Source organism: Amblyraja radiata, unplaced genomic scaffold (assembly GCF_010909765.2).
Source record: "Amblyraja radiata isolate CabotCenter1 unplaced genomic scaffold, sAmbRad1.1.pri scaffold_686_ctg1, whole genome shotgun sequence".
In the NCBI taxonomy this organism is placed as follows: domain Eukaryota; kingdom Metazoa; phylum Chordata; class Chondrichthyes; order Rajiformes; family Rajidae; genus Amblyraja; species Amblyraja radiata.
Genome location: NW_022630706.1, coordinates 1 through 27,393, shown reverse-complemented (window position 1 = coordinate 27,393; position 27,393 = coordinate 1). Strand labels below are relative to the sequence as shown.

At 48.9% G+C, this 27,393-nt stretch overlaps 1 protein-coding gene across 1 annotated transcript in view; it reads left to right on the top strand.

Moving 5' to 3' along the window:
• Nucleotides 1–25,902, top strand: part of LOC116970264 (histone-lysine N-methyltransferase EHMT2-like) — a 40,368-nt gene extending 14,466 nt beyond the window's left edge. Inside the window, exons 5-12 of the mRNA XM_033016940.1 lie at nucleotides 536–538; nucleotides 1,939–2,040; nucleotides 5,691–5,795; nucleotides 6,848–7,002; nucleotides 9,060–9,227; nucleotides 19,784–19,928; nucleotides 23,759–23,836; nucleotides 25,761–25,902. Of these exons, the coding sequence (XP_032872831.1) occupies nucleotides 536–538; nucleotides 1,939–2,040; nucleotides 5,691–5,795; nucleotides 6,848–7,002; nucleotides 9,060–9,227; nucleotides 19,784–19,928; nucleotides 23,759–23,836; nucleotides 25,761–25,880 (876 nt within the window). The 3' untranslated portion in view covers nucleotides 25,881–25,902. The remainder of the gene's footprint in view (nucleotides 1–535; nucleotides 539–1,938; nucleotides 2,041–5,690; nucleotides 5,796–6,847; nucleotides 7,003–9,059; nucleotides 9,228–19,783; nucleotides 19,929–23,758; nucleotides 23,837–25,760) is intronic.
• Nucleotides 25,903–27,393: the final 1,491 nt, after the last annotated feature.

The window sequence follows — 27,393 nt, the reverse complement described above, 5'->3', positions numbered from 1 at the left end:
TATTCCACAAGGTGACCAGCGCTGGGGGGAGAGAGAGAGGGGGGAGTGGGGATATGGGAAGAAACTGCCCCTGAATCTGGAGGTGGGCATTTCACATCAGACAATAGTTACAGGAGTAGGGCCATTCGGCCCTTCGAGCCTTTCCACACTTCTGTAGCTAGTATTGGAAATGAATCTGCTATTCTACCACTGTTTATTGATCGCCGCCAGCGACCATTATTTATCCTGCCAGCAGTTATTGGCCAGCTGTGTGCGTCCAGACTGATTCCTGGGATGTCAGGACTTTCATATGAAGAAAGACTGGATAGACTCGGCTTGTACTCGCTAGAATTTAGAAGATTGAGAGGGGATCTTATAGAAACTTACAAAATTCTTAAGGGGTTGGACAGGCTAGATGCAGGAAGATTGTTCCCGATGTTGGGGAAGTCCAGAACAAGGGATCACAGTTTAAGGATAAGGGGGAAATCTTTTAGGACCGAGATGAGAAAAACTTTTTTCACAGAGAGTGGTGAATCTGTGGAATTCTCTGCCACAGAAGGTAGTTGAGGCCAGTTCATTGGCTATATTTAAGAGGGAGTTAGATGTGGCCCTTGTGGCTAAAGGGATCAGGGGGTATGGAGAGAAGGCAGGTACAGGATACTGAGTTGGATGATCAGCCATGATCATATTGAATGGCGGTGCAGGCTCGAAGGGCCGAATGGCCTCTACCCCTGCACCTATTGTCTATGTTTCTATGTTTCTATTTATTGAGTTCACAAGTTAGTAGTGGAGCAGAATTAGGCCATTTAGAGTTTTGTTCTCACGTGTCTGTGCTTCTTGCCCTATGGGACCAACACCAGCAAGTTTGCGGATGACACAAAGCTGGGTGGCAGTGTGAACTGTGAAGAGGATGTTAGGAGGTTGCAGGGTGAGCTGGACAGGTTGAGTGAGTGGGCAGATGTGTGGCAGATGCAGTATAATATAGATAAATGTGAGGTTATCCACTTTAGTGGCAAAAACAAGGGGGCAGATTATTATCTCAATGGGGTTAGGTTAGGTTAAGGGGGAGGTGCAGCGAGACCTGGGTGTCCTTGTACACCGGTCACTATAAGTTGCCATGCAGGTACAGCAGGCAGTGAAGAAAGCTAATGGAATGTTGCCCTTCATAACAAGAGGATTTCAGTATAGGAGTAAAGAGGTTCTTCTGCAGTTGTACAGGGCTCTGGTGAGACCACATCTGGAGTATTGTGTACAGTTTTGGTCTCCTAATTTGAGGAAGGACATCCTTGTGATTGAGGCAGTGCAGCGTAGGTTCACGAGATTGATCCCTGGGATGGCGGGACTGTCATATGAGGAAAGATTGAAAAGACTAGGCTTGTATTCACTGGAGTTTAGAAGGATGAGGGGATATCTTATAGAAACATATAAAATAATAAAAGGACTGGACAAGCTAGATGCAGGAAAAATGTTCCCAATGTTGGGCGAGTCCAGAACCAGGGGCCACACAGTCTTAGAATAAAGGGGAGGCCATTTAAGACTGAGGAGAGAAAAATCTCTTTCACCCAGAGAGTTGTGAATTTGTGGAATTCCCTGCCACAGAGGGCAGTGGAGGCCAAGTCACTGGATGGATTTAAGAGAGAGTTAGATAGAGCTCTAGGGGCTAGTGGAGTCAAGGGATATGGGGAGAAGGCAGGCACGGGTTATTGATTGTGGATGATCAGCCATGATCACATTGAATGGCGGTGCTGGCTCGAAGGGCCGAATGGCCTCCTCCTGCACCTATTTTCTATGTTTCTGTGGTCCTTGATGATGCTGCTGGCCTTGCCGAGGCAGCGTGAGGTGTAGATGGAGTCAATGGAGGGGAGGTTGGTTGGTGTGTGATGGTCCAGGCTTGACTGGAGAGCAGTCTATCTATAATCGCTGGCCCGAGCCGTGATCTCGCTCCACTTATCTCCCCAGGAGTTGGACTTATCCTCGTGCCTCCACCATGCAGCCAAGAATGGGAGCGTCCAGATGGTGCAGTTCCTGCTGACCACCGGACAAGTGGACCTCAACACGCAGGTGAGCTGAACATGCTGGAGGAACCCAGCGGGACAGGCAGCATCCCTGGAGAGAAGGAACGGGTGACGTTTCGGCACCAGACTAGGGTTGCCAACTGTCCCCGTATTGTCCGGGACATCCCGTACGTTACATAAACAATACAGTTTATTGTCATTTGAACCTCAAATGAAGTTCAAACGAAATTTGGTTTCTGCAGTCATACCAACAAGAAAAGAACCAAGACACACACTTAACACAATTCACACAAACATCCATCACAGTGAATCTCCTCCTCACTGTGGTGGAAGGCAAAGTCTTGTCTCTCCCCTGCTCTCCATTCCTCTCCCGATGTCTAAGTCAAAGCCCCCGGCGGGCGATGGCAAGTCCCGCAGCCATTTAAGGCCACGCCGGGCGATGTAGATTGGAATGGATTGGATTCAATTTATTGTCATTGCACTTTTCAGTGCAACAAAATGGTTTAGCCTGCAGTCATATCATAGAATAAATAACAAACACTCAACACAGTTTAAAGTCCCAAAGTCATTGTCTCTTCCCTCCTTGCTCTCCCTCTGCACTGAGGCAATCCAAGCCTCCGATGTTGTGACCCCGCCGGGTGATGGTAAGCAAGTCCCGCGGCTGAATCCGTGCTCCGCAAACGTGCCGGTTCAAACTCCGCGGCCCGGGGCGGTCGAAGCTGCCGAAGCTGCCGCCCTCCAGCCCAGCGGACGCAGCTGTAGTTGCGGGAGCTCCGGAAAAACAGGTCACCACCTGCGAGCTCCCAACGATGTCGTCCACTGGCCCGTAGCCGAGGCTCCAAAGTCGGGTCGGAGGTTGGGTTGCCCCCGCAACCACAGCCCCGAAGTCGGCCAGCCTCGCGTTGGCAAGTCCTGGCTCTGCCTCCGCAGCCTCGAGGTCGGTCGCAGTTGGAGGCCGCCAGCTCCGCGATAGGCCTCAGCGCAGACGGACATGGAGACGGGGGATACGGCAGGAAAGGTCGCATCCCCCCGAAGGAATCCAATCCAATCCAACTTTATTTGTTAAGCACTTTAAGACAACCAATGTTGACCAAAGTGCTGTACAGAAGAAAAAAACAAGACATCATAAACAGACAACATAACAGAACATAACATAACAGCTCACATAAGGCGCATAAATCACATATGAAATACAACAATAAATCAAAAGACATAAAACATGAGTAAAAATAATAACCACGCAATAAGCAAACAAAATAAGAAACCAATCAAGCAAATAAAGTCGACATCTTACTGGGTATCAAAGGCCACGGAGAAGAGATGGGTTTTAAGAAGAGATTTAAAAACAGACAGAGAAGAGGCCTGTTTAATGTGGAGAGGCAGATCGTTCCATAATTTGGGTGCCGACACAGCAAAGGCACGGTCCCCTCTGAGCTTCCGCTTAGTTTTAGGCCCACTCAGGAGCAGCTGATTATCTGACCTGAGAGAGCGGGCGGGTGTATAAGGGTGTAGAAGGAAGAGTCAAAAAACATGTTACACCCACCCCCCCACACATACACAACTAAATAAACCGAAATACACTGTAACAACGGGATAAAAGATGTAAGGCCACGCTCCGGGTCATTTTCAACCCCGCAATTCGGGCGGGAGAAGTTGCCGTTGCGGGAGCTCCGACAAGCGGTCTCCCACCCGTTGTCCACCACGTTGGACTACAAGTTGGTTAGTCAAGTCAAGTTTATTCGTCACATACACAGACGAGATGAGGAGTGAAATGAAAAGTGGCAATGCTCGCGGACTGTGCAAATAAACGACAAACAGAATGGAACAGAATCACATATTCACATATTACATTTTTGTGGAAGGAAAAAAAAGAAAAAACAGCAATTTAAAAAAGACACCACACAACAGTAGAGTGGTCCAGTAAAGTTAAACCCTGGAGAGATAGGAGTTTACAGTCCGAATGGCCTCTGGGAAGAAACTCCTTCTCAACCTCTCCGTTCTCACCGCATGGCAACGGAGGCGTTTGCCTGACCGTAGCAGCTGGAACAGTCAGTTGCAGGGGTGGAAGGGGTCTCCCATGATATTGTTGGCTCTGGAGTTGCACCTCCTGATGTATAGTTCCTGCAGGGGGGCGAGTGTAGTTCCCATAGTGCGTTCGGCCGAACGCACTACTCTCTGCAGAGCCTTCTTGTCCTGGGCAGAGCAATTCCCAAACCAGATTGTGATGTTTCCGGACAAGATGCTTTCCACAGCCGCTGCGTAGAAGCACTGGAGGATCCTCAGAGACACTCTGAATTTCCTCAATTGCCTGAGGTGGTAAAGACGCTGCCTTGCCTTACTCACCAGTGTGGCAGTGTGTGTTGTCCATGTCATATCCTCTGAGATGTGGACTCCCAGGTATTTAATGCGGCTCCCCCTATCCACAGTATCCCCATTTATCCTCAATGGTGTGTACGTCCTCGGATGTTGTGCCCTCCTAAAGTACTCCCTCCGTACGGGACCGCCCTTGTCCCGTATTACTGTCGGGTCGGAGCGCCGCATCCGGCCCCTGCCTCACCACGTCCCGACGTAGTGCAGCCCATGGAGTGCAGCAGCAGATGCAGCACCTCGCACTCGGTCGAGCTGTCCGACCTTGGACCTTCGCTTACCGCCGACACCAACGCCACCCCTCCTTCTCGTGGCCGATCATCGGTTCGTGAGTTGGAAGGGGTGCCGGACTTTGCACGCGGCCCGGGCCTAAATTCCTCATTTAAACGTTAAAAAAAAAATACAATGAATGCAATGTAGGTACCACCGCCAAGGCCATTACACTTTGCAATCACATACGTGGCAGATTCTTCCTCTGAAGGACTCGGTGTCCTGGGATAGCAACATTCTAGTTTTCATTGGGCAGATTATGGAAATGAGATCCCGTTGTGACATCACAGCCTCCAGCAACTTCCACCGCCTGCCACTGCAGTGTTTCTGACTCAAACAGGAATTTGTAAAGTTTTAAATGTGAAATAACTTGTAAAATATAACATCAATCTGAACGAAACTTGACACAAGCCACCACGGGACAATTGTGAGTAAGGTGGTGCAAACATTTTAGCGCTAGCTTGTACCGTTATGGCGTAGTTCCAGCATCACACAGATAGATAGATAGACAGATAGATAGATAGATAGACAGATAGATAGATAGATAGATAGATAGATAGATAGATAGATAGATAGATAGATAGATAGATAGATAGACAGACAGACAGACAGACAGACAGACAGACAGACAGACAGACAGACAGACAGACAGACAGACAGACAGACAGACAGATAGATAGATAGATAGATAGATAGATAGATAGATAGACGGACAGATAGGCAGGCAGACAGACAGGCAGGCAGATAGATAGACAGACAGACAGACAGACAGAGACAGACAGGCAGATAGATAGACAGACAGACAGACAGAGACAGACAGACAGACAGATAGACAGACAGACAGACAGACAGACAGATAGACAGATAAATAAACAGACAGATAAATAAAGGCGAGTTTTAGCGATATATAGGTAGATATATGGATGAGGCACCTTGCGGGGCCTGGGCAAGCAGGGTGGGAGGTGGTGTGCGTGTTGTGTGAGTCTATGGACTATGGTGTGCATTGATCCACTCTTCCCTTCCCTCTCTCTCCCCCTCTCCCTCTCTCTCTGTGTACAGGACAGTGGTGGATGGACTCCAGTTATCTGGGCCGCTGAACACAAGCACATTGAGATCATCAAGTTGCTGCTGGACCGAGGAGCCAGCGTGGCCCAGAAGGACAATGTAGGTGACTGGTGTCGGGCCAGATCAGTAGCGACATAGAAAATAGTAGGCCATTCGGCCCTTCGAGCCAGCACCGCCATTCAATGTGATCACGGCTGATCATCCCCAATCAGTACCCCGTTCCTGCCTTCTCCCCATATCCCCTGACTCCACTATCTTTAAGAGCCCTATCTAACTCTCTCTTGAAAGTATCCAGAGAACCGGCCTCCTCCGCCCTCTGAGGCAGAGAATTCCACAGACTCACAACTTTCTGTGTGAGAAAAAGTGTTTCCTCGTCTCCGTTCTAAATGGCTTACTCCTTATTTTTAAACTGTGTGGCCCCTGGTTCTGGACTCCCCCAACATCGGGAGCATGTTTCCTGCCTCTAGTGTGTCCAAACCCTTAACAATCTTATATGTTTCAATAAGATACCCTCTCATCCTTCTAAACTCCAGAGTGTACAAGCCCAGCCGCTCCATTCTCTCAGCATATGACAGTCCCGCCATCCCGGGAATTAACCTGGTGAACCTACGCTGCACTCCCTCAATAGCAAGAATGTCCTTCCTCAAATTTGGAGACCAAAACTGCACTCAATTATACAATTTATTTATTGTCATTTGGACCTCAAATCAAGGTCAAACAAAATTTGTTTTCTACAGTCATACAACAAGAAAAGAACCAAGACCCACACCAACACAATTTACACAAACATCCATCACAGTGAATCTCCTCCTCACTGTGGTGGAAGGCAAAGTCTTGTATCTCCCCTGTGTTCCATTCTTCTCCCGATGTCAAAGTCAAAGCCCCCGGCGGTTGATGGCAAGTCCCGCAGCCGTTAGGCTGTGGTCTCACTAGGGCCCTGTACAACTGCAGAAGGACCTCTTTGCTCCTATACTCAACTCCTCTTGTTATGAATGCCAACATGCCATTCGCTTTCTTCACTGCCTGCTGTACCTGCATGCTTACTTTCATAGACTGATGTACAAGGACCCCCAGATCCCGTTGTACTTCCCCCTTTTCCCAACTTGACTCCATTTAGTCTCTAACACTGCTGTGTCTGCTCCACTTCCCAGGAGGAGAACATCTGCCTGCACTGGGCTGCCTTTGCCGGTTCGTCGGACATCGCAGAGGTGCTGCTGAACGCGCGGTGTAACATCCAGGCGGTGAACATGCACGGCGACACGCCCCTGCACATCGCGGCTCGCGAGAACTTCTACGACTGCGTCATGTACGTATATACATGGCCGCAAGGAGCCGCAGATAAACAAGAGAAAATGCTGGCCCAACAGGCAGCATCTCTCAGACGACAGATGGCACAATGGGCTAAGTGTTCGGCTGGCAACCGGAAGGTAGCCGGTTCGAATCCCGCTTGGAGTGCATACTGTCGTTGTGTCCTTGGGCAAGACACTTCACCCACCTTTGCCTGTGTGTGAATGTGTGTGAGTGATTGGTGGTGGTCGGAGGGGCCGTAGGCGCAGATTGGCAGCCACGCTTCCGTCAGTCTGCCCCAGGGCAGCTGTGGCTACAGAAGTAGCTTACCACCACCGAGTGTGACTGAGGAGTGAATGAATAATGCGATGTAAAGCGCCTTGAGTATTAGAAAGGCGCTATATAAATCCCATCCATTATTATTATAATCTCTGGACAACCGGCAAAGGCTGTAGAAAATTACGAGAGGAAAAGATCGGGTAGAAGATTTACGAGGATGTTGCCAGGACTAGAGGGTGTGAGCTACAGGGAGAGGTTGAGTAGGCTGGGTCTCTATTCCATGGAGCGCAGGAGGATGAGGGCAGATCTTATAGAGGTGTATAAAATCATGAGAGGAATAGATCGGGTGGATGCACAGGGTCTTTTACCCAGAGTAGGGAATCGAGGACCAGAGGACATAGGTTCAAGGTGAAGGGGAAAAGATTTAATAGGAATCTGAAGGCTAACTTTTCCACACAGGGTGGTGGGCGTATGGAACAAGCTGCCGGAGGAGGTAGTTGAGGCTGGGACTATCCCAATGTTTAAGAAGCAGTTGGACAGGTACATGGATAGGACAGGTTTGGAGGGATATGGACCAAGCGCAGGCAGTTGGGACTAGTGTTGCTGGGACATGTTGGCCGGTGTGGACAAGTTGGGCCGAAGGGCCTGTTTCCACACTGTATCACTCTGTGACTAGTGTAGATGGGGCATTGTTGGCCGGTGTGGACAAGTTGGGCTGAAGGGCCTGTTTCCACACTGTATCACTCTGTGACTAGTGTAGATGGGGCATTGTTGGCCAGTGTGGGCAAGTAGGGCCGAAGGGCCTGTTTCCACACTGTATCAATGAATTGACTCGATGAATGGGTGGGGTTTCGGGTCTAAAGCCTTCTTCATCCTTTCTCCCCAGAGATGCTGCCTGACCCGCTGAGTTACTCCAGCATTCTGTGTCCATATTCGCCATGAATAGTGGTTTCACTTGCAGACATCGTTCAAAGTCCTTGCCAACTGTCTGCTTTGCACCTGACACTCTCTCCATATATCCCAGACCCCCCCCCCCCCCACTGAGGTACAGAGGGGTTTTATTGATCGGGTAGAAGTGGATGTGGTTAAGAAGTGAGGCTGGTCACCATCTGTCAATCTGTGCCGTGCCACCAGAGGGCACTGCCTCTCACCTACAGCCAAACCCACACCGCAGGTTAACGCACACGCACGCATACACGCACGCACACACACACACGCGCACACACACACACACAGGGACAGGCACACACGCACACACAGACACATACCCACGCGCATACACACACGCACGCACACACACACAGGGACAGACACACACACATGGACAGGCACACACGCACACACAGATACATACCCACACGCACACACACACGCATGCACACACACATGCGCGCACGCACGCACAAGCACACACACACACACACGCAGAAAACGCACGCACACACATGCATGCACACACACACAGAAAACGCACACACACACACACACGCGCAAAGGCACACGCACACACACAGAAAACACGCGCACACACACGCATGTCCATATACAGACGCTGACACAGACACACACTCACACACACACACACACACAGACACACACACACACACACACACTCACACAGACACACACACACACACACACACACACACACAGACACAGACACACACACACACACAGACACACACACACACACACACACACACACACACTGGTACATGGACAGATGGATTAGCAGAGGGGGGCTGGGGACTGTGGGTGAACAGTGCGTGGACTGACGGTGGGTTTCCTGTGTTACAGACTCTTCCTGTCGAGGGGTGCGGACATCGAGGTGAAGAACCGTGAGGGTGACAGCCCGTTGGACTGCTGCGTGGTCAACTCCCAGGTGTGGTTCGCGCTGCAGCTAAACAAGCGGCTGAAGCAGGGGGTGGTCAACCGAGCCGTGCGTACAGAGAAAATCGTCAGCAGGTGAGAGAGAACGAGCGAGAGAGAGACAGGCCCTTCAGCCCACGAACACCGTGCTGACCAGCGATCACCCCGTACATAGAAACATAGACATTAGGTGCAGGAGGAGGCCATTCGGCCCTTCGAGCCAGCACCGCCATTCAATGTGATCATGGCTGATCATCCAAAACAGTGCCTCGTTCCTGCCTTCTCCCCATATCCCCTGACTCCGCTATCTTTAAGAGCCCTATCTAGCTCTCTCTTGAAAGTATCCAGAGAACCGGCCTCCACCGCCCTCTGAGGCAGAGAATTCCGCAGACTCGCCACTCTCTGGGTGAAAAAGTGTTTCCTCGTCTCCGTTCTAAATGGCCAACCCCTTATTCTTAAACTGTGTGGCCCCTGGTTCTGGACTCCCCCAACGTCGGGAACATGTTTCCTGCCTCTAGCGTGTCCAAGCCCTTAATAATCTTATATGTTTCAATAAGATACCCTCTCATCCTTCTAGACGGGAGAGATAAGCTGTCTACAGCCAGTCACCTGTGGAGAACATGGATAGGTGACGTTTCACAGAGTGCTGGAGTAACTCAGTGGCTCAGGCAGCATCTCTGGAAAACATGGACCCTTCTTCAGACCCGAACTGAAACGTCACCTATCCATGTTTTCCACAGATCCTGCCTGACCCGCTGAGTTACTCCTGCACTCTGTGAAACGTCACCTATCCATGTTCTCCACAGATGCTGCCTGACCCGCTGAGTTACTCCAGCACTCTGTGAAACGTCACCTATCCATGTTCTCCACAGATGCTGCCTGACCCGCTGAGTTACTCCAGCACTCTGTGAAACGTCACCTATCCATGTTCTCCACAGATGCTGCCTGACCCGCTGAGTTACTCCAGCACTCTGTGAAACGTCACCTATCCATGTTCTCCACAGATGCTGCCTGACCCGCTGAGTTACTCCAGCACTCTGTGAAACGTCACCTATCCATGTTCTCCACAGATGTTGCCTGACCCGCTAAGTTACTCCGGCACTCTGTGTCTGTTTTTTAACTGCACCCGTGGACATCGGGTCAGGTTGAGAGGGGAGCGATTAACCAGGAATCTGAGGGGCAACTCTTTCTATACAGAGGGTGGGTGTATGGAACGAGCTGCCAGAGGAGGTAGTTGAGGCTGGGACTTTAACAGTATGTAAAATACATTTGTTAAACAAAAATGCTGGAGAAACTCAGCGGGTGAGGCAGCATCTACGGAGCAAAGGAAATGGGCAACGTTACGGGCCAAAACCCTTCTTCAGACATTCGGACAGGTACATGGATAGGACGGGTTTGGAGGGATATGGGCCAAGCGCAGGCAGGTGGGACTAGTGTAGCTGGGACATTGTTGGCCTGTGTGGGCAAGTTGGGCCGAAGGGCCTGTTTCCACACTGTATCACTCTGTGACTAGTGTAGCTGGGACATTGTTGGCCGGTGTGGGCAAGTTGGGCCGAAGGGCCTGTTTCTAACACTGTATCACTCTGTGACTAGTGTAGATGGGACATTGTTGGCCGGTGTGGGCAAGTTGGGCTGAAGGGCCTGTTTCCACACTGTATCACTCTATGACTAGTGTAGCTGGGACATTGTTGGCCGGTGTGGGCAAGTTGGGCTGAAGGGCCTGTTTCCACGCTGTATCTTTATGCCCTGTAGTTCCTTGTATCTACCGATTCGATGCGGTTATGTTGCATGATGTTTTTTTAAAGTGTTGACATAAATTGCTGAGCCTTCCTTGGTGATTGGCCTGGGGCAGGAATATTGCATGCCTATACAAATAGCCAAGGTATGAGTAGTCCCTGTGTGGTAGCGATTATGCAGGCAGCACCTAACCGCAACACGTATGTGTGCACACGCTCGCTCCCCTTCATGCCCACTGGCTGTGATCTCTGATCCTAGACTCTCCCTCGAGCTCAAAAGGGCTGGCAGCATCATCAAGGACCCACACCATGGTGGCCACACACTCATCTCCCCGCTACCTCGAGGTCGTTGAGGTCGACAGATGGCGCAAGGGGCTAAGTGTTCGGCTGGCAACCGGAAGGTAGCCGGTTCGAATCCCGCTTGGAGTGCATACTGTCGTTGTGTCCTTGGGCAAGACACTTCACCCACCTTTGCCTGTGTGTGAATGTGTGTGAGTGATTGGTGGTGGTCGGAGGGGCCGTAGGCGCAGATTGGCAGCCACGCTTCCGTCAGTCTGCCCCAGGGCAGCTGTGGCTACAGAAGTAGCTTACCACCACCGAGTGTGACTGAGGAGTGAATGAATAATGTGATGTAAAGCGCCTTGAGTATTAGAAAGGCGCTATATAAATCCCATCCATCATTATTATTATTACCTTCAGGTAGAAGGTACAGGAGCCTGAAGACTGCAACGTCCAGGTTCAGGAATAGCTACTTCCCCACAGCCATCAGGCTATTAAACTCTACACAAATAAATCCCGATGGCTCAGCACTTCAACTCCCCTCCCATTTCGAATCCAACCTTGGGCCTCCTCCATGGCCAGAGTGAGCACCACCAGAAATTGGAGGAGCAGCACCTCATATTCCATCCGCTTGGGCAGTCTGCACCCCAGCGGCATAAACATTGACTTCTCCAATTTCCGGTAGCCCTTGCTGTCTCCTCCCCTCCTCAGCTCTCCCTCAGCCCTCGGGCTCCTCCTCTTCCTTTCTCCTTTCTTCTCCCCGTCCCTCCCCCCCCCCCACCCTGCATCAGTCTGAAGAAGGGTTTCGGCCCGAAACGTTGCCTATTTCCTTCGCTCCATAGATGCTGCCTCACACGCTGAGATTCTCCAGCATTTTTGTCTACCTGAAACAAATCTCTGAACATTAATAGACCATTATCTGTTTATTTGCACTTTATCTGCTTATTTATTCATGTGTGTATATATTTATATAATGGTATATGGACACACTGATCTGTTCTGTATTAATGCCTACTATGTTCTGGTGTGCTAAAGCAAAGCAAGTATGTCATTGTCCTATCTGGGACACATGACAATAAACTCTCTTGACTTGACTTGACTTGACTTGAGCAGATTGGCCATTATAAGGCAGAATTACCAGGTTAATTCCCGGGATGGCGGGACTGTCATATGCTGAGAGAATGGAGCAGCTGGGCTTGTACACTCTGGAGTTTAGAAGGGTGAGAGGGGATCTTATTGAAACATATAAGATTATTAAGGGTTTGGACACACTAGAGGCAGGAAACATGTTCCCGAAGTTGGGGGAGTCCAGAACCAGGGGCCACTCACAGTTTAAGAATAAGGAGTAAGCCATTTAGAACGGAGACACTTTTTCTCACAGAGAGTTGTGAGTCAGTGGAATTCTCTGCCTCAGAGGGCGGTGGAGGCAGGTTCTCTGGATGCTTTCAAGAGAGAGTTAGGTAGGGCTCTTAAAGTTAGTGGAGTTAGGGGGTATGGGGAGAAGGCAGGAACTGATTGTGGATGATCAGCCATGATCACATTGAATGGCAGTGCTGGCTTGAAGGGCCGAATGGCCTACTGCACCTATTATCTATGTGTCTATGACATATGACATATGGTAACAACTCTGTCACTTCCTCTTGTGTTTGAGGCAGCAGTGTTTATGTAACAGCCTCCAGGTGCTGTAGCACTACATCCACTGGTTCTCCCTTGTCCATTTTTCTAGTTACATCTGCAAATGAGCCACCCATTCACTGCAGACAGACTAGACATGATTAGACCAGGATGTGTTTTTTCCACTAGTGGGAGAGTCCTAGACCAGAGGACACAGTCTCAGAATGAAAGGACGCTCTGAGTGATGTTTGTCAGCTGGTGCGTGGAGAGGTGTCGACCAGGCGGGTGTGGCGGTCTGCTTTGAAGCTACCCAAACCTGTTCCCTCATTAGCTGCGGTTTCCATTGCCTTATCCTGTGATACCGGTTCCCAATGTCCTGTATCTGCGGCAGAAACATGAGTACACAAATATTTAACGCCACGTTGATGGATTAAGTATTGAGCCCCAAACACAATAGGGAGTTGAGTCTATTGCCACGTGTATCGAGGTGGATACAGTAGATAAATGTGAGGTTATCCACTCTGGTGGCAAGAACAGCAAAGTAGATTATTATCTGAATGGTGGCCGATTAGGTAAAGGGGAGATACAACGAGACCTGGGTGTCATGGTACACCAGTCATTGAAAGTAGGCATGCAGGTGCAGCAGGCCGTGAAGAAAGCAAATGGTATAATAATAATAATAATACATTTTATTTATGGGCGCCTTTCAAGAGTCTCAAGGACACCTTACAAAAATTGAGCATGTATAGGAAAAACATGTAAGGGGAATGAAATAAATAGTAGAGACATGACTAGTACACAAAGTAAAGACAGAATTCAATACAAAACACAGCATGAGGCAATTAATGCACAGATGAAAAGGGACGGGGACGTGGGGCTAAGGATAGGCAGAGGTGAAGAGATGGGTCTTGAGGCGGGACTGGAAGATGGGGAGGGACACGGAATTGCGGATCAGTTGGGGGAGGGAGTTCCAGAGCCTGGGAGCTGCCCTGGAGAAGGCTCTGTCCCCAAAACTGCGGAGGTTGGACTTGTGGATGGAGAGGAGACCGGATGATGTGGATCTGAGGGACCGTGAGGGTTGGTAGGGGGAGAGGAGGTCAGTGAGATATGTGGGGGCCAGATGGTGGAGGGCTTTGTAGGTGAGGACCAGGATTTTGTAGGTGATCCGGTGGGAGATGGGAAGCCAGTGAAGTTTTTTGAGGACTGGAGTGATGTGATGCCAGGATTTGGTGTGGGTGATGAGTCGGGCGGCTGCGTTCTGGACCAGTTGGAGTCGGTTGATGTAGGTGGAGCTGATGCCAAGGAGAAGTGAGTTGCAATAGTCCAGTCGGGAGGAGATGAAGGCATGGATGAGTCTTTCAGCAGCAGGCGGTGTGAGAGAGGGTCTGAGTTTGGCGATGTTGCGGAGATGAAAGAAGGAGGTTTTAATGACATGGCGGATGTGAGGCTCAAGGGAGAGGGTGGAATCAAAGATCACGCCAAGGTTGCGGGCCTGGGGAGATGGGGAGATGGGGAGACAGTGGTGCCGTCGATGGTGAGAGTGGGGTTATTGATTTTGCTGAGTGTGGCTTTGGAGCCTATGAGGAGGAATTCTGTCTTATCGCTGTTGAGTTTGAGGAAATTATGTTGCATCCAGGTTTTTATAGCTGACAAACAGGAGTTGATATGGGAGAGGGGGGGGTTGTGGGGGGATTTGGTGCCAAGGTAAATCTGGGTGTCATCAGCGTAACAGTGGAAGTCCAGATTGAAGTGGCGGAGTATCTGACCAAGGGGGAGGATGTAGATGATGAAGAGGAGGGGGCCGAGTACGGAGCCTTGGGGAACGCCTTGAGTGACTGCGGCTGTAGCAGAGGTGTGGTTGTGGAGAGAGATGACGTGGGATCTGTTGGAAAGGTAGGAACGGAGCCAGCTGAGTGCAGAGCCTTCAATGCCGAGGTCTTTGAGTCTGGTGAGCAGGATGTTATGGTTCACTGTATCGAAGGCTGCGCTCAGGTCGAGGAGGATGAGGATGTTGAGGGAACCAGTGTCAGCAGAGGTGAGGAGGTCGTTGAGGACTTTGAGGAGAGCAGTTTCTGTGCTATGGAGGGGGCGAAAGCCAGATTGGAGGGGTTCAAGTAGGTTATACGCAAGGAGGTGGGAATGAAGTTGTGACGCAACGATACGCTCCAGGATTTTTGAAAGAAAGGGGAGGTTTGAGATTGGGCGGTAGTTAATGAGAGAGGAGGGATCAAGACCAGGTTTCTTTAAGATTGGTGTAACGGCAGCAGTTTTGAAAGCGGAGGGGACAATTCCTTGGGACAATGAGGAGTTGAAGAGATTAGTGAGGTAGGGGCAGAGAACGGGGAGGCAGGACTTCAACAGGGGAGTGGGGAGAGGGTCGAGGGAGCAGGTAGTGGGTTTGGAAGAGCTGATGAGTTTGGAGATTTCAATAGGGGTGACCAGGTCAAACTGGGAGAGGAAGCAGTGTGGAGGAGGGGTAAGGAGATCAGTGGAGATGTTGAAAGGAGGGGCCTTGGTAGGTGGTGGAGTAGATGCTGGGGAGTCGGGTACAGGGGATAAAGATTGATAGATGGTGCTGATTTTATCAGCGAAAAAGTGGAGGAATGAGTTGCAGAGAACCGGAGTAGAGGTAGGGAGAGTGTTGGCTCAAGGCTTGAGGAGGTTGCCCACTGTGGAGAAGAGGGTTCTGTGGTTTAGGCAGGGATCGGTGAATATGGAGGAGAGGTAGGCAGATTTTGCATTCAGGTATGTTAGGTATGTTAGCATTCATAGCAGAAGGATTTGAGTATAGGAGCAGGGAGGTTCTACTGCAGTTGTACAGGGTCTTGGTGAGACCACACCTGGAGTATTGTGTACATTTTTGGTCTCCTAATCTGGGGAAAGACATTCTTGCCATAGAGGGAGTGCTGAGAAGGTTCACCAGACTGATTCCTGGGATGGCAGGACTTTCATATGAAGAAAGACTGGATAGACTCAGCTTGTACTCGCTAGAATTTAGAAGATTGAGGGGGGATCTTATAGAAACTTACAAAATTCTTAAGGGGTTGGACAGGCTAGATGCAGGAAGATTGTCCCCAGTGTTGGGGAAGTCCAGAACAAGGGGTCACAGTTTAAGGATAAGGGGAATGTCTTTTAGGACCAAGATGAGAAAAACATTTTTCACACAGAGAGTGGTGAATCTGTGGAATTCTCTGCCACAGAAAGTAGTTGAGGCCAGTTCATTGGCTATATTTAAGAGGGAGTTAGATGTGGCCCTTGTGGCTAAAGGGATCAGGGGGTATGGAGAGAAGGCAGGTACAGGGATACTGAGTTGGATGATCAGCCATGATCATATTGAATGGCGGTGCAGGCTCGAAGGGCCGAATGGCCTACTCCTGCACCTATTGTCTATGTTTCTATGAAAAGCTAAGTGTCCCATGCGAGCCAGTCAGCAGAAAGACAATACAGGATTACAATCGAGTCAGGCCCTTTAGTCTAGGAGCAGAGACCAATCTGCGCAAGTCAAGTCAAGAGAGTTTATTGTCATGTGTCCCAGATAGGACAATGAAATTCTTGCTTTGCTTCAGCACAACAGAACATAGTTGCCATGAATACAGAACATATCATATCAGTGAGTCCATGTACCATTATATAAATATATACACACCAATAAATAAGCAGATAAAGTGCAAATAAACAGATAATGGTCTATTAATGTTCAGAGTTTTGTATGAGTTGAGTTTAATAGCCTGATGGCTGTGGGGAAGTAGCTATTCCTGAACCTGGACGTTGCAGTCTTCAGGCTCCTGTACCTTCTACCTGAAGGTAGCGGGGAGATGAGTGTGTGGCCAGGATGGTGTGGGTCCTTGATGCTGCTGCCAGCCTTTTTGAGGCAGCGACTGTGATAGATCCCCTCGATGGTGGGGAGGTCAGAGCCGATGATGGACTGGGCAGTGTTTACAACTTTTTGTAGTCTTTTCCGCTCCTGGGCGCTCAAGTTGCCGAAACAAGCTACGATGCAACTGGTCAGCATGCTCTCTACTGTGCACCTGTAGAAGTTCGAGAGAGTCCTCCTTGACATACCGACTCTCCGTAATCTTCTCAGGAAGTAGAGGTGCTGATGTGCTTTCTTTATAATAGCATCAGTGTTCTGGGACCAGGAAAGATCTTCAGAAATGTGCACGCCCAGGAATTTGAAGCTCTTGACCCTTTCCACCATCGACCCGTTGATATAAACGGAACTATGGCCCCCATCCTACCCCTTCCAAAGTCCACAATTAGTTCAAGAAGGAACTGCAGATGCTGGAAAATCGAAGGTGCACAAAAATGCTGAAGAAACTCTGTGGGTGCAGCAGCATCTATGGAGCGAAGGAAATAGGTAACGTTTCGGGCCGAAACCCTTCTTCAGACTCGGATGCTGCTGCGCTCGCTGAGTTTCTCCAGCATTTTTGTGTACCTTCCACAATTAGTTCCTTGGTTTTGCTGGTGTTGAGAGCCAGGTTATTGTGCTGGCACCATTTGGTCAGTCGGTCGATCTGACTCGTCCCCATCAGTGGTGTCGTCAGCGAACTTGATGATGGAGTTCGCACTATGACCGGCTACGCAGTCATGAGTATAGAGTGAGTACAGCAGGAGGCTATTTATAGTGTACAGATACCTGATAGGGAATAACGTTTAGTACAAGGTAAAGCCAGCAAAGTCCAATCAAGGATAGTCCGAGGGTCTCCAATGAGGTAGATAGTAGTGTTCAAGAAGGAACTGCAGATGCTGGAAAATCGAAGGTAGATAAAAGTGCTGGAGAAACTCAGCGGGTGCGCCTGCATCTATGGAGCGAAGGAAATAGGCAACGTTTCGGGCCAAAACCCTTCTTTAGACTGATGTGGGGGGGGGGGGGGGGGAAGAAAGGAAGAGGAGGAGCCAGAGGGCTGAGGGAGAGCTGGGAAGGGGAGGAGGCAGCAAGGGCTACAGGAAATTGGAGAAGTCAATGTTCTGGAAATTGGAGAAGTCAACAGACAATAAACAACAGGTGCAGGAGGAGGCCATTCGGCCCTTCGAGCCAGCACCTCCATTCAATGTGATCATGGCTGATCATCCCCAATCAGTACCCCGTTCCTGCCTTCTCCCCATATCCCCTGACTCCCCTATCTTTAGGAGCTCTCTCTTAAAAGCATCCAGAGAACCGGCCTCCACCGCCCTCTGAGGCAGAGAATTCCACAGACTCACAACTCTCTGGGAGAAAAAGTGTTTCCTCATCTCCATTCTAAATGGCCGACCCCTTATTCTTAAACTGTGGCCACTGGTTCTGGACTCCCCCAACATCGGGAACATGTTTCCTGCCTCTAGCGTGTCCAAGCCCTTAACAATCTTATATGTTTCAATAAGATAACCTCTCATCCTTCTAAACTCCAGAGTGTACAAGCCCAGCCGCTCCATTCTCTCAGCATATGGCAGTCCCGCCATCCTGGGAATTAACATTGTAAACCTACGCTGCACTCCCTCAATAGCAAGAATGTCCTTCCTCAATGTTCTGGAAATTGGAGAAGTCAATGTTAAGTAGTTCAGCACTGTTCTCTGGTTGTGGTAGCATGCTTCAGATGACTGATAACAGCTGGGAAGAAACTGTCCCTGAATCTGGTGGGACACTTCTGCACCTTGTATTGTAATCTAACACTGTTTATAATAATAATAATAATAAATTTTATTTATGGGCGCCTTTCAAGAGTCTCAAGGACACCTTACAAAAATTTAGCAGGTAGAGGAAAAACATGTAAGGGGAATGAAATAAATAGTAGAGACATGACTAGTACACAAAGTAAAGACAGAATTCAATACAAAACACAATATGAGGCAATTAATGCACAGATGAAAAGGGAGGGGGACGTGGGGCTAAGGATAGGCAGAGGTGAAGAGATGGGTCTTGAGGCGGGACTGGAAGATGGTGAGGGACACAGAATTGCGGATCAGTTGGGGGAGGGAGTTCCAGAGCCTGGGCGCTGCCCTGGAGAAGGCTCTGTCCCCAAAACTGCGGAGGTTGGACTTGTGGATGGAGAGGAGACCGGCTGATGTGGATCTGAGGGACCGTGAGGGTTGGTAGGGGGAGAGGAGGTTAGTGAGATATGGGGGGGCCAGATGGTGGAGGGCTTTGTAGGTGAGGATCAGGATTTTGTAGTTGATCCGGTGGGAGATGGGAAGCCAGTGAAGTTGTTTGAGAACTGGAGTGATGTGATGCCAGGATTTGGTGTGGGTGATGAGTCGGGCGGCTGCGTTCTGGACCAGTTGGAGTCGGTTGATGTAGGTGGAGCTGATGCCAAGGAGAAGTGAGTTGCAGTAGTCCAGTCGGGAGGAGATGAAGGCATGGATGAGTCTTTCAGCAGCGGGAGGTGTGAGAGAGGGTCTGAGTTTGGCGATGTTGCAGAGATGAAAGAAGGAGGTTTTAATGACATGGCGGATGTGAGGCTCAAGGGAGCTCAAGGTTTATAGCGTGTCCAAACCCTTAACAATCTTATGTTGAGAGAATAGTGCGGCTGGGGTTTAGAAGGATGAGAGGGGATGGAGTAACTCAGCGGGTCAGGCAGCATCTGTGGAGAACATGGATAGGTGACGTTTCAGGTCGAGACCCTTCTTCAGCCTGATGTCAGGCGGGGGTGGGACAGAGATAGAATGTAGTTGGAGACAGTAAGACTGGTGGGAGAACTGGGAAGGGGGAGGGGATGGAGGGAGAGGGAATGCCGGGGCTATCTGAAGTTAGAGAAGTCAATGTTCGTACCGCTGGGGTGTAAACTACCCAAGCAAAATATGAGGCGCTGCTCCTCCAATTTGCGGTGGGCCTCACTCTGACAATGGAGGAGGCCCAGGACAGAAAGGTCGGGATTGGGAATGGGAGGGGGAGTTGAAGTGCTGAGCCACCGGGAGATTGGGTAGGTTGAGGCGGACTGAGCGGAGGTGAGCAGGGGAAACGATCGCGAAGCCTGGGCTAGTTCGGTTCGTTTGTCGTCTGCCGGTGTTGCGATGCGAGGTGACGTTTTGTGCCTCCTCCTGTCTCAGGGACATCGCGCGCGGGTACGAGAACGTGCCCATACCCTGCGTGAATGCGGTGGACGAGGAGATGTCTCCAGAGGACTACAAGTACATCTCCGAGAACTGCGAGACGTCCACCATGAACATCGACCGGAACATCACGCACCTACAGGTACCCGCACCCCCGACACAACACCCCCGACACAACACTTTATTTTTAGAAACCTTTAAATATCAATAACTCGTGAAATATAACATCAAATTTGAACGAAACTTGATACAGACGACCACGGGAAAAACCTGACTAAGGCGGAGCAAAAATCTTGGCGCTATTGTGCACCGTTTTGGCAAACTTTTTTGAAGTTGAGACTTTTAATAGTATATAGATTCTGTGCAATATCTTATCTTCTGTCAATTATTTTTATTACTTTATTGTCATTGTAGTGGTGCTTACAAAGAAATTCAGGCGTCCGTCTGAGCGGAGATCAAATGTACAAGGTAAAACAGAACAATAAAATATAAATTGTTCATACACTCACACACGCCTACTGTGACACAGACTCACACACGCATACACATTATGCCTATGTATGCACATCTACCAAAATATAAGATATTGCACTCAGAAGGTCATAGTCAGAAGATAAGATATTGCACAGAATCTATATACTATTAAAAGTCTCAACTTGTTTGTCTGTCTGTGATCTCAAGGAAGTACGCCAAAACGGTGCACAATAGCGCGAAGATTTTTGCACCGCCTTAGTCAGCTTTTTCCCATGGTCGTCCGTATCAAGTTTCGTTCAAATTTGATGTTATATTTCACAAGTTATTGATATTTAAAGGTTTCTAAAAGCCAACTTTGACAAGATTTTTACTGTTAAAATCCTTCCTGCCAGCTTCCAACAAACTTCGATACATTGCAATACAGGAACACTCTGTGCTTCCACGAACGTTTCACCTGAATGGGATGTCACAGTCCTCCACCCGACACTTGCAACAATGTTGCCATCATCCAACACTTACCCCGCATCACCCCGATTCTGGGCTCTCTCCACTGGCTCCCAGTACTTCAAGCTCCTCCTTTATGCATACAAAGCCTTTAACGGGCTTGCCCCCACATACATCAATAATCAGCTAACCCACCATTCCATCTTCAGGTCCCTCAGATCGGCCGACTTGGGGTTACTGACCATCACGCGGTCTTGGTTTAAGCTCAGTGGCGACTGCGCTTTGGCGGTTGCAGCTACTAGACTATGGAACAGCATCCCTCTTCCCATCAGAACTGCCCCCTCCATCGACTCTTTTAAGTCGAGACTTTAAACTTATTTCTACTCACAAGCGTTTCTTGAGGTCCTCTGTATAGCAATGTTACAAAATTTTGAGATTTTAAAAATCAAGTCTGTAATTTATCCCATCAGATAAAGCATAAAAATAAGTTTAATTTGACACCTAATTCACTTTCATATCTCAAGTATTAAAAAAGTTATGGCCATTTTCATACTGGGAAATGAGCATCTTGTTCCCTATTGATTTTCTATGGACATAACAAAAAAGTTGTGATCGTGAACAGTCAAAAGCCCATAACTTTCTTAAAAATTAAGAGAACTGAATGAAATTTTCAGTTATCATAGATTGAAGCATTCTGAAACAAATATAAAATAATCTTACTTGGATGACCTGAAATTAAAGCATATAATTAGTTAGTTACCTAATTGTAGCTAATTTCAGACTTCAATTACTAGATCTAAACATCTATCCATTTCTTAATAAATTATTAACATTTTTAAATAGCCTAAATGTCCAAATAATATTCACAAATAATTCACAATAAAACATGATTTTAAAATCTCATTTACATTAATTTATAGACCAAATGGAAGGAATTCAGTGTTCAATTGCTGTAAATAAATGCCCATTTAAATCAGCTTTCCAGTGGGTCCCCGTGGAACGCGCTGGTTTAGAACGTTCACATTGCGGTAGATTTGTGCCCCAAATGCCCAGAAAAATACTGCGCGATATAATGGGCCCAAATAGAGCTACTCGCAATATTAAACTTTGTATAAAGGGATCTTTAGACGCCCTTTTTAATGTAAAAATATACAACCTAACTTCTGCTATTTGCTTTATGAGACTCTGCGGTTGCTGGCGGTCGCGGGTTTAGAGATTGATTTTTAAACTACTATAACTATTATACGAGGCCTTTAAACCTAATAATAGCTTTTGCGACGGGGTCTTCCAGCGATTTTTCGTTAATAATTAACTAGGCTGAACATCTTCGATTTGAACAGCCTAGAGAAAATCGCGTTTTAAACCCGCCCCCTCTAAACGGCGCCAAAATCGCGCACACACGCAGCGGCAGATTTTCAAAGACGCTTCAGGTAGGCTTTGCAACATACCTACTCTGTATATATGTATTTATGTATGTATTGTTAGATCTATGGACCATTGTATGTAGCATGTTAGTACCTGCACTGATGTAAAGCACTTTGGTCAACGAGAGTTGTTTTTCAATGTGCTAGAGAAATAAAAGTGACTGGACTTGACTTACTCCATCTCCTGGCAGGACAGGAGTGGGGGAGGGGGGGGGGTGAATTAGTATTGCATTTGGGGAAGTACAATTGGAATTTTTTTCAAAGTCGAGTGCTGGGGGAAGCAGGGGAGCGCTGGAATCTTACCTTGGGGAGGGGGTTGAGTTGGGGGAGCACGCCTCCCGTGTGACGGACCCAACGGGTCCCACTTAACATAGAAACACACAAAATAGGTGCAGGAGGAGCCCATTCGGCCCTTCGAGCCAGCACCGCCATTCATTGTGATCATGGCTGATCGTCCCCAATCAATAACCCGTGCCTGCCTTCTCCCCATATCCCTTGATTCCACTAGCCCCTAGAGCTCTATCTAACTCTCTCTTAAATCCATCCAGTGACTTGGCCTCCACTGCCCTCTGTGGCAGGGAATTCCACAAATTCACAACTCTCTGGGTGAAAAAGTTTGTTCTCACCTCAGTCTTAAATTAGATAGCCTTTATTGTCATTCAGACCGAAGTCTGAACGAAATTGAAGCAGTCATACATACAATACAATACAATAAAAAACAACAATAAACACATATTAACATCCACCACAGTGAGTCCACCCAAAATGGCCTCCCCTTTATTCTAAGACTGTGTGGCCCCTGGTTCTGGACTCGCCCAACATTGGGAACATTTTTCCTGCATCTGGCTTGTCCAGTCCTTTTATAATTTTATATGTTTCTCTAAGATGCCCCCTCATCCTTCTAAACTCCAGTGAATACAAGCCTAGTCTTTTCAATCTTTCCTCATATGATGTTGGGGGAGTCCAGAACCAGGGGTCACACACAGTTTAAGAAGAAGGGGTTGGCCATTTAGAACGGAGACGAGGAAACACTTTTTCACCCAGAGAGTTGGGAGTCTGTGGAATTTTCTGAGGGCGGTGGAGGCCGGTTCTCTGGATACTTTCAAGAGAGAGCTAGACAGGGCTCTTAAAGATAGTGGAGTCAGGGGATATGGGGAGAAGGCAGGAACGGGGTACTGATTGTGGATGATCAGCCATGATCACATTGAATGGCGGTGCTGGCTCGAAGGGCCGAATGGCCTCCTCGTGCACCTATTGTCTATTGTATATTGTCTATTGATTTAGGATGATCAGCCATGATCACATTGAATGGCGGTGCTGGCTCGAAGGGCCGAATGACCTACTCCTGCACCTGTTGTCTATTGTATATTGTCTATTTATTTTATTTTATTTTTATTTAACCTTTATTTAACCAGGAGAAGTCTCATTGAGATTAAAAATCTCTTTTACAATAAATTGTCTATTGATTTAGGATGATCAGCCATGATCACATTGAATGTCAGTGCTGGCTGGAAGGGCTGAATGGCCTCCTCGTGCACCTATTGTCTATGTTTCAATGTTTCTGCATTGTATCACGCTGTAAGGAGTCGTTTCTGCCAACGTGTGACTCTCTGTTCTGCTCCTCCCACAGCACTGCACATGTTTGGACGACTGCTCCTCCAGCAACTGTCTCTGTGGCCAGCTGAGTATCCGCTGCTGGTACGACAAGGTAACCATCCCTCCGGCTGCTGCTTCCTGTCCCGCTGGGGCCGCCGACTCTCCCGCTCCCAAACAAGGTCAAAACGCAGGACAAATTCCCCGCGGCGATTCCTTGGCCAACTCGGAGTAGGCCATTCGGCCTACTTCCCAGTTCTCGTAAGAAGGGTCTCGGCCCGAAACGTTGCCTATTTCCTTCGCTCCATAGATGCTGCCTCACCCGCTGAGTTTCTCCAGCATTTTTGTCTACCTTCGATTTTCCAGCATCTGCAGTTCCTTCTTGAACACTCTCGCACAAGCCTACTTTCTCTGCCTCTTCCTTTCTTTTTCCCCTCCCCCCCCCCCCGACATCTGTTCGAGCCAGCACCACCATTCAATGTGATCATGGCTGATCATCCACAATCAGTACCCCGTTCCTGCCTTCTCCCCATATCCCCTGACTCCGCTATCTTTAAGAGATCCATCTAGCTCTCTCTTGAAAGCATCCAGAGAACCGGCCTCCACCGCCCTCTGAGGCAGAGAATTCCACAGACTCACAACTCTCTGTGTGAAAAAGTGTTTCCTCGTCTCCGTTCTAAATGGCTTACCCCTTATTCTTAAACTGTGTGGCCCCTGGTTCTGGACTCACCCAACATCGGGAGCATGTTTCATGCCTCTAGTGTGTCCAAACCCTTAATGATCAGTCTGAAGAAGGGTTCTGGCCCGAAACGTTGCCTTTTTCCTTCGCTCCATAGATGCTGCTGCACCCGCTGAGTTTTGCCACCACTTTTGTCTACTTTCGATTTTTCCAGCATCTGCAGTTCCCTCTTAAACCTTTAATGATCTTATATGTTTCAATAAGATCCCCTCTCATTCTCCTAAACTCCAGAGTGTACAAGCCCAGCCGCTCCATTCTCTCAGCATATGACAGTCCTGCCATCCCGGGAATTAACCTGGTGAACCTACGCTGCACTCCCTCAATAGCAGGAATGTCCTTCCTCAAATTAGGGGACCAAAACTGCCCACAATACTCCAGGTGTGGTCTCACTACGGCTCTGTACAACTGCAGAAGGACCTCTTTGCTCCTATACTCAACTCCTCTTGTTATAAAGGCCAACATGCCATTCGCTTTCTTCACTGCCTGCTGTACCTGCATGCTTACTTTCATAGACTGATGCACAAGGACCCCCCAGATACCGTTGTACTTCCCCTTTTCCCAACTTGACGCCATTTAGACCGGGTTGCTGCGTGACTGGACAAGAGGCAACGAGATGACAGGCGTTTGAGGTCCCAGTCGCTGTGAGTCCTGGGCGAGGTGGTGCAGAGAATGTTTAGCATCCAATGGGGCCTTGCACACCAGCCTGTGGGTGAAGTACTCTCTGCCAAAGATCCTATAGCGAGCAAGATCGATCACTCGACGAAAAAGACGTAGTCCGGTCATGGGCAGATTCGTGGGTAACTTTCGGCCCCATTTCCGTAACCGGCTTCCAGTCTCCGCACCAAAGATCCCATTGGATAATAGTGCGGAGACGGAAACATCCTCGTAAAAATAAAAGTTATTTGGTAAAAATCTTCTCCTCATTTTCAGAATTTGAATTTATTAACACAAACTGATCCCCCGCAACGTTGATTACACTGCAGGTCGGGTCGGGTCGGGTCGGGTTACGGAAATGGATGAAAAAAAGGCCCACGTTCCGTTCCGTTGCGTACTACACGTCAGCCCATTGCATTTAGCAGGAGTGGTCTATCTTGCTCCGCTATAGGATCTTTGCTCTCTGCCAAGCTTGGCTGGTGACATACCAGCGAGCACCGGTAGAAGATCTGTCGGAGTAGGGCCTAGGCAGACTGATGAGAATTATGGTCACCGTTGCCGTCAGTAACCCGCGCCGCGAATGTTTCCAACGATGATGAATGGGAGTGTCTTGCCGCTAACCTCCCCCCCCCATTCATCTTTGCAGGATGCACGACTGTTGCAAGAATTCAACAAGATCGAACCGCCACTCATCTTCGAGTGCAACCAGGCGTGTTCCTGCTGGAGATCGTGCAAGAACCGCGTGGTCCAAAGTGGAATCAAGTGAGTGTGGACGCGGTCCGCTTTCAGAAACATAAAAACATAGAAAATAGGCGCAGGAGGAGGCCATTCAGCCCTTCGAGCCAGCACCGTCATTCAATGTGATCATGGCTGATCATCTCAATTCTCATCAGTCTGCACAAACATTGAATTCTCATATTCCACTTTGGCAGTCTGCACCCTAGCGGCATAAACATTGAATCTCCAATTTCCGGTAGCCCTTGCTGTCTCCTCCCCTTCTCAGCTCTCCCTCAGCCCTCGGGCTCCTCCTCCTCATTTCTCCTTTCTTCTCCCCGCCCCCCCCCCACCCCATATCAGTCTGAAGAAGGGTTTCGGCCCGAAACGTTACCTATTTCCTTCGCTCCATAGATGCTCCCTCACCCGCTGAGTTTCTCCAGCATTTTTGTCTACCTCTGTCCCCAAATCAATAACCCGTGCCTGCCTTCTCCCCATATCCCTTGATTCCACTAGCCCCTAGAGCTCTATCTAACTCTCTCTTAAATCCATCCAGTGATTTGGCCTCCACTGCCCTCTGTGGCAGGGAATTCCACAAATTCACAACTCTGGGTGAAAATGTTTTTTCTCACCTCAGTCTTAAATGGCCTCCCCTTTATTCTAAGACTGTGGCCCCTGGTTCTGGACTCGCCCAACATTGGAAACATTTTTCCTGCATCTAGCTTGTCCAGTCCTTTTATAATTTTATATGTTTCTATAAGACCTTCCCCTCATCCTTCTAAACTCCAGTGAATACAAGCCTAGTCTTTTCAATCTTTCCTCATATGACAGTCCTGCCATCCCAGGGATCAATCTCGGCATCTCAGTTTTACAACGTCCAAAAGCCATCGCCACAATTAAAATACATTTGTATAAACATGTGCACTTATGCAGAAACACATAGGTGTTCCAGGTGTCAGCTGCTCTACATCGGTGAGACCAAGCACAGGCTTGGCGATCGCTTCGCCAAACACCTCCGCTCGGTTCGCAATAACCAACCTGATCTCCCAGTGGCTCAGCACTTCAACTCCCCCTCCCATTCCCAATCCGACCTTTCTGTCCTGGGCCTCCTCCATGGCCAGAGTGAGGCCCAGCGCAAATTGGAGGAGCAGCACCTCATATTCCGCTTGGGTAGTTTACACCCCAGCGGTATGAACATTGACCTCTCCAATTTCAGGTAGTCCTTGCTTTCTCCCTCCTTCCCAGCTCTCCCACAGCCCACTGTCTCCACCTCTTCCTCTTTTCTTCCCGCCCCCCCCCCCCCCCCACATCAGTCTGAAAAAGAGTCTCGACCCGAAACGTTGCCTATTTCCTTCGCTCCATAGATGCTGCCTCACCCGCTGAGTTACTCCAGCATTTTTGTCATACCCCGTACACTAGTTTAGAGATACAGCGCGGAAACAGGCCCTCTGACCAGCGATCAAATCCATGCCGACTGTCGATCGCCCGGGAACGGTAAACCGAGGAACACCGAGACGCTGTGCGGGAGAGAGGGAGAGGGGAGGAGAGAGTAGAGGGGGAGAGGG